General features: G+C 48.4%; 1 protein-coding gene across 3 annotated transcripts in view; it reads left to right on the forward strand.

Moving 5' to 3' along the window:
- Positions 1–6,514, forward strand: part of LOC135391893 (extracellular serine/threonine protein CG31145-like) — a 110,844-nt gene that overhangs the window by 102,416 nt on the left and 1,914 nt on the right. For all 3 annotated transcript variants that reach the window (XM_064622423.1, XM_064622422.1, XM_064622424.1), the window contains exons 8-11: positions 338–450; positions 609–762; positions 2,612–2,748; positions 4,244–4,325. In XM_064622423.1, coding sequence (XP_064478493.1) covers positions 338–450; positions 609–762; positions 2,612–2,748; positions 4,244–4,325 — 486 coding nt within the window. The remainder of the gene's footprint in view (positions 1–337; positions 451–608; positions 763–2,611; positions 2,749–4,243; positions 4,326–6,514) is intronic.

Below are 6,514 nucleotides of genomic sequence, written 5' to 3' on the forward strand. Positions count from 1 at the left end.
TTAACAAAGAAAAATGTCGTGAAATGGGGCACGGTCTTTTATCGCATGCCGATGCTCTACTCCCAAGCAGCACAATGTACTGAAAGTCGAGTGCAATAGGGGTGGACGGTATGTGTCTTATCAATGTTCTTTAGTTTCACGAGTCTGTTCAAGGACTTCCACCTACACGGCCACCCCTATTGCACTCGACTTTCAGTACATTTTGCTGCTTGGGCTGGTTCGAATGTTACCCCCCCCCCCCCTTTTTTTTCTTTTTCAGGTATAATCGCCTATCTTCATCCTTTCATCCCTCTGAGCGACACGTGATGACAGGTGATTGTCCATTTTGTGTTCACAGGGTGCTGGGATTTCGTCGTGCTCCGCCGGTTGTAGGGAGAGTTCTGAACATGACGTCAGAGATCTACGCCATAGCGGATGACGCTATTCTCAAAACATTCTTCGTTTCGCCTGGTGAGTTATGTCACTACTACTATTATTTACTACTTACCCTATCTCAGTACTCTCTTTGCAGTGATCGTTACACAATGTTCTTGACGCTTATTCTTTTTCCTGAAATTTGAAACTCTCCATGTTGGCTCAGCTATAGCTCGGCACCTTTTTCCCTGTAGCCAATAACTTATGCTTCCATGGACGATGTAGCTACTACTGTGACACGGCCCATGCCATCTGTGGCCATCCAGACACACTAGAAGGCAGCTTTGCGGCATTTCTTCCATCGAAAGAACTAGCGCCCCGTAAGGTGTGGAGGCACCCCTGGAGACGGTAAGTTCAAACTTGGGTACGTACCCTCGTACCGCGTGTTGCCGGTGAGCGACAGTTCTGCGTGAAATGAGTAGGACAACACATTCGAAGCAGGGACCATGCACTGGTATTGTCGGACGAGATTTCACATCAGCCGTACCGCGTCTCTCGCTTTTATTCAGTTAACCTTTTTTTTATTACCTGTGCGCTAACACAGCGAGGGCTTGTCTATCATCGCTCTTCAGGGAGCGACAAGGCATTGATCTGTGGCCCAATATACGCGGCAGCGTTGTCAATTACTTGCCTGTGAGCGATGTTACTTGTACTTTCGTTTGTTTTGGATTACCTTTGTAGCTTTATTGCTGGCGGTCGCTGGCATGGTGGAGGGAGGTCACACCTGCATTTGGACAGCTGGCGCAGAAATACATAAAGGCGGACTGAGTGACCTGAAATAGTACTATATTCGGTTATCCAACATACTGTTCTGTTTCTATCCGTTCTATATCGTTCTATTCTATCTCGTTCTATCCAACGTACTGTACTGTTCTGTTGGATTCAGTTATCCAACATTCTGTTGCGTCAAGCGCGACATCCCGGTTTACACGAGTGCGTTCAACTGCGTGCGAACGCGTGCGTGTTGCCGTGATAGTCAACTTGTGCGTCGCCCCACAGAACGCATTGGCCGCACTTCGGGTAAAAGAGGAATGTTCACGTAGATGCGCGCACGCGTTGGAACGCAATAATGTGAACCAGGCTCAATGGCATGCGAATATGTATATAAGTCCAGTACACACTATTGCGTTCCAATGCGTGCATGCAGCTGCGTGCGTATGCGTGTTCTTCATCCTGGAGCTCAGCCTATGATATGCATCTCTTTGCATTCTGTGGGGCAGCGCGCAGCTGAGTGGCATTCGTGGTCATGTTCAATATGGCAGCTCCGGTATCGCGGTTACGAGAAAAGCACGAGTCCATAGGCAGTTTGAGTAGACAGTTGGTAACGCCACCGTGATGTTATCGCACCAACAAGAACTGGCACAACTGCCACCAACTTGCAGCGCGCGTGATTCAGATTCTTATTTCTCGATTGAGTGCGTTATACCCCACGGGCATTTTCGATCCTGCTCGACCGAACCTGCTTGAACCCAATGCAGATCGGGTGGTGCTACACGGCCGCTTCCAAGCAGGATCGAACTTTGATCCTGCTTGACTCAAGACAGTTCCCATAACAGGATTGAGAATTTCAAGACGGCTCGACGGCCGCCATTTGCATCCTCGATCCCGGTGAACTGTCATAACTTAAGACGGACATGCGCGCGAAGCTACAAATGATGCTTACATCGGTATACGATAAATTACCACTAATATCGCTGTTATATAGGAAAGGCGAAATTAATGAGTTCCGTTTATTCATTTGCACAGGTCAACCATTCAATGCGCATTGAAAGTGGCCGTGTAGCAGCGTCAAAACTCGAGCGTGCTCGGGAAGTTCGATGCAGATCGGATTCGAGAAGGATCGAAATGCCCGTGTGACAGGGGTATTAGATACAGTACTTCGAAGGCCAATTTATCAAATGTGCTTTAACACTGACTATCATAGTGGAAGGCATATCCTGAAGCCTGCTTCAAACCCTTAACGTGATCTCCATGTACATCGCCCTTGTCTACCTTTCCCACCCATTTAACGCTTCCTTTTCGTAAGTAGGAGGAACAGGTATACGAGTTCATGACGTTAATTCGTAGTTCTTGAAAACAGTATCGATGTATTACCGCTCATTGGAGCGCAGAAACCTTTCAGTAAAGGCTTCTGACGTTCCAGTCGTGAACCATTACGATGGCGCTGTGTGGGCTCAAACTTCCTGTTCTGTTGCAGGTCATACCATAAGCGACGGAAAGCTTCGTGGGAGATCGACGATGAGTACTGCAATAAAGTGAGGGAGACGCCACCTTACAACAGAGGTCGTCGGCTACCGGATCTCATGGATATGTCTATACTGGACTTCTTGATAGGTAGGTGCTTGAAAGACCGGACTTTGTTGATAGCCTTTCCGCTTACTGACCCGAGGGCTGCAAACCTGGCAGCACAGAACACCACCAACTTGACAGCATGGTACAAAATGATCAGGCACGTCATCTTCCGCAGGAGACGTTAAGTACCAGTACCGGTGCCGTGTGCTGAGATTGCAATGCTTGATAAAGGATCCCCGTATGAGCAAAATGAATCCGCGGACCGCCCGAACACCGGGGACTCCCTTAATCATGGTAGTTTGCCCGCGACATAGATCCTCCAGGGATTGTTATTGGATATGCGAAAGACTAGAGGCTGCAATACATTTGAGGTGTACAGTGCTGAGCAAAAGTTTACGGAACGCGCCCCGGCGCATTCCTTCCTCAAAGTGGCACGCTAGCAGTGAATGGTACCGTACGGACTTCCAAACAGGTGACTCGGTTACCATTCCCTGCTGCGTGTCACCCTTAGGAAGGAATGCGCCGGAGCGTGTTCAGTAAACTTTCGTCCAGCACTGTACCCAGGTACATACACATAGTAACTGTACAGCTGAACCGTAGCCACGTGACCGTAGCAGACAGATCCCTCTGCACGAATGAATGCCAGCATGCGCCTGCCTTGTACCACCGCTTTTCGACCCCACCTGCCAATCACGGGGATGTGTAACTACCCCTAACTTAGCGGTTGTTTGTGACAAAATCGCCATGTTGTCCTGGTTACACGCTGTAGGTGCTGAGGTCACGTGACCCTGTTTATATTTCGTGTTTGTGCTGGCCGACATTTTGCCATCAGCATGAAACCGAGCGATGAATATATTTTGCCAACGTACATTGCAACGTGCTTCTCAGGCGACAAAGCTTATTCCTCCGAAGTCTGAGTGAATGGCATCGGCTCAGTGAGTCTTGTTGAGTGAGTGCCGTTGAGCTTGCACTATGAGTCTTTACCAGCCATCCGCCATTCTCTCAAATTATATCAGCCGGGGCCGTTAGCTCATCTCTAGGATTGTCGAGCACGATGAGGCTTCCCTCGCAAATATGTTTTACTTGAACTATGTCGGATAAAACGAATTACCGATGCCGCAAGAACTTACAAAAGAACGCACAGAAACATCAATGGCGTTGTCTACAAACGGCCTGGTCACTGTTCATGGACGCGGCCATTTTCGTGGTCACGTGCATGGTGACGTCTCGAATGACGTGCGGTGTGGACCTGTCCAGAATGCATTGCGTTCTACTGGCACTCTACCCTCTGCGGAGCAGTACCTAGCAGGGCACCTCTGTGTAGTTTTGAAACGAGACCGCTGATGATTCTAAATTTCCCCTGTGCGACTTCGGGATTGGTGCCCCTCCCTGAGTGGTGAAATCCTTGATGCCTCACTGGTGGGAGATGCTGGCAGAATAACTCGTCAAGTACTGTGTTTAGAGAAACAAACTTCTTGTTTCAACTCCAGATGCATAACGGTGGAATATGTGCTGAAATGTGGTTATTATGTTGCAGGAAACATGGATCGGCACCATTACGAAGTGTTTCGAATTTTCGGAAACAATTCTTCACCCGTCCATTTAGATCACGGCAGAGGGTAAGCAAGACCTTTCTTGACTGGAGGCGTCCCGTCGAACTGTCACTGTTGATGGAAAGCCGCCTATGTTTTGCATGATGCTCCGTAGCTAGAGGAACAAAATAACACAAACTATGCTTTTGCTAACGGCAAGGATTGCTTTTTAATTCCGCGTTAGCTCCGCGAAGCAACTGGGGCGGCTATGAGCGAGGTACAGACGTGGACAGATGGAGAGTGGACAGCAGGAAGGAGTGGGGGACAGGGGGGATAGTATGCGTCCTGGACCGGCTTCAGGAGGAACATTGCCGACATTCGTCTGGAAAGTCTTCGGAAAAACCAGGGAAAACCTCAGACAGCACAGCCGGCGGTAGGATTCGAACCCACCACCTCCCAGTGTTCAGCACGACCTTGCGTACCACCAACGCTAAGAGCTAAACGCGTTAACGACAGAGACGGTTGAGGTTGAAATCACTTTCTCATCAGTAGCTGTTTGCAACAAAACTCTTACGCCAGCATGTACAGCTTCAGTGTATCGTGCTCGCATATCACTGTTCATGCGCTGACGAATCAGCGTCTCATCTGAGAGTGACATCACAAAACGTCACAGCCGCGTGTAGCTAACACAACGTGATGTCATCACGACGCAGTGAACGGCAGTCAAGCAGTCACTTGTGGCAACAATCATCATCTTGTCGTGCTCACGCGTCCTAGACAACGTAATTTCAGGGTAACGTTATGTCCAGGGTTGGCGCTTTCCGACATACCCCCGCCTGCACAAAACGAATATAGATGAGCGTATTTCGCCGGTGCACAAGACATGGTAGCTCAAAGCAGCAAAACAACTTTCATCGCTGAATGAAAGAGACCGTTCCCTTGACAACAGTACTAAAGGAACCGGACTCATCCGTTGCGTCCTTCGTGGTTGAAGCGCGAACGAAAGCGATATTTCTACTATCACCAGCTGTGCTGTCTGAGGTTTTCCCTGGGTTTTCCGGTAGACTTTCCCAAAAAATGTCCGGCCGTGAAGTAGACCGAGGACACATATTAGGCCCCCTGTCCCCCGCTCCTTCCTGCTGTCTTGTCTCCATGTGCCCACGACTGTACGCCACTCATAGCTACAGTTGCTTCGCGGCGCTAACATGAGGTCAAAAAAAGAGGAGACTGCTGCTGCTGCTGCTGATGGTGGTGGTGGTAAGAGAAAAATTATGGAGATGTGAGCCCGCTTTACGCGGCACAAGCTACTCCGAACTGCACTCCAAAAGAAGACTGCAATTTACGCTTTCCCGCCTCTCTTCTCAAGAAGCAATGAAACTGCTCCAGGGGGGCGCTGGGTAGACGGCGGTTTTAGCCAATTTCGATCAGGTTAGGTGAGGTAAAGAGAGCTTTCGTAAGGTTAGGCCCTGGTTCTGTCACTATTTTTTCCCGTCTGAGCCCCCATGTCGGCATCAAACTGAGTGGTTTTAGCAGGCTTTTCGTGTATAGCTCGCGTGTATGTTATTTTCCTTATTAACTTTTAAAAAAATGTCGTAAATATTGCTAATTTCGGTTTATTCGCGACAAATAATTCAAACGACATTCGTACAAATGCAGTTTTCCGACCTTAAGGCGGGCTCATGCGGTCTAGTTAACGTTCGCTACCGGAGAGAGTCGGCTGCACCGTCGCAAAATTGTTTTCTTCGCCGTGCTTTCCTCCCGCGCGCTTTAAGGAAGTGATGTAACCGGCGCCAGCATGCAGAACATGATAGCAAACGGCAAATCCATTATTTTCGTTCGCAGAGATCTGGAAAACTGCAGTAAGCGTGTCGACTTTGTTGATTGCAATTAATTTCTCGACTGTTACTGTAGGGAATGACATCATTTTTGTTCAAATATCGCGGGCGGGCGTGCCGAGAGAAGCGATCTTTTTTTGCATCTCCCATAGACTTCCACGTTTTGAAAATTTCACAACCTTTAATCAGGCCTTCAAAAATATGTCATTCCCTAGATAAACTTGAGGTGAACACGCCTGTACCTGTTTCGTGTAGAAATTTAGCTAGGTTTACGAGAACGCTGCGAACAAAAATACCCCATAGACTTCTCAAGAAGTGAGTCCACTTTGTTACTTCGAAAAAAAAAATTCATCAGTCACGCTACTATACACTATATATCCAGAAAAAATTGCGCGCTTTAGAGAGTGACGTTGGGGTGTAAGTTTGTGTTGCCTTTTTGGG

Source organism: Ornithodoros turicata, chromosome 4 (genome assembly GCF_037126465.1).
Source record: "Ornithodoros turicata isolate Travis chromosome 4, ASM3712646v1, whole genome shotgun sequence".
NCBI lineage: Eukaryota > Metazoa > Arthropoda > Arachnida > Ixodida > Argasidae > Ornithodoros > Ornithodoros turicata.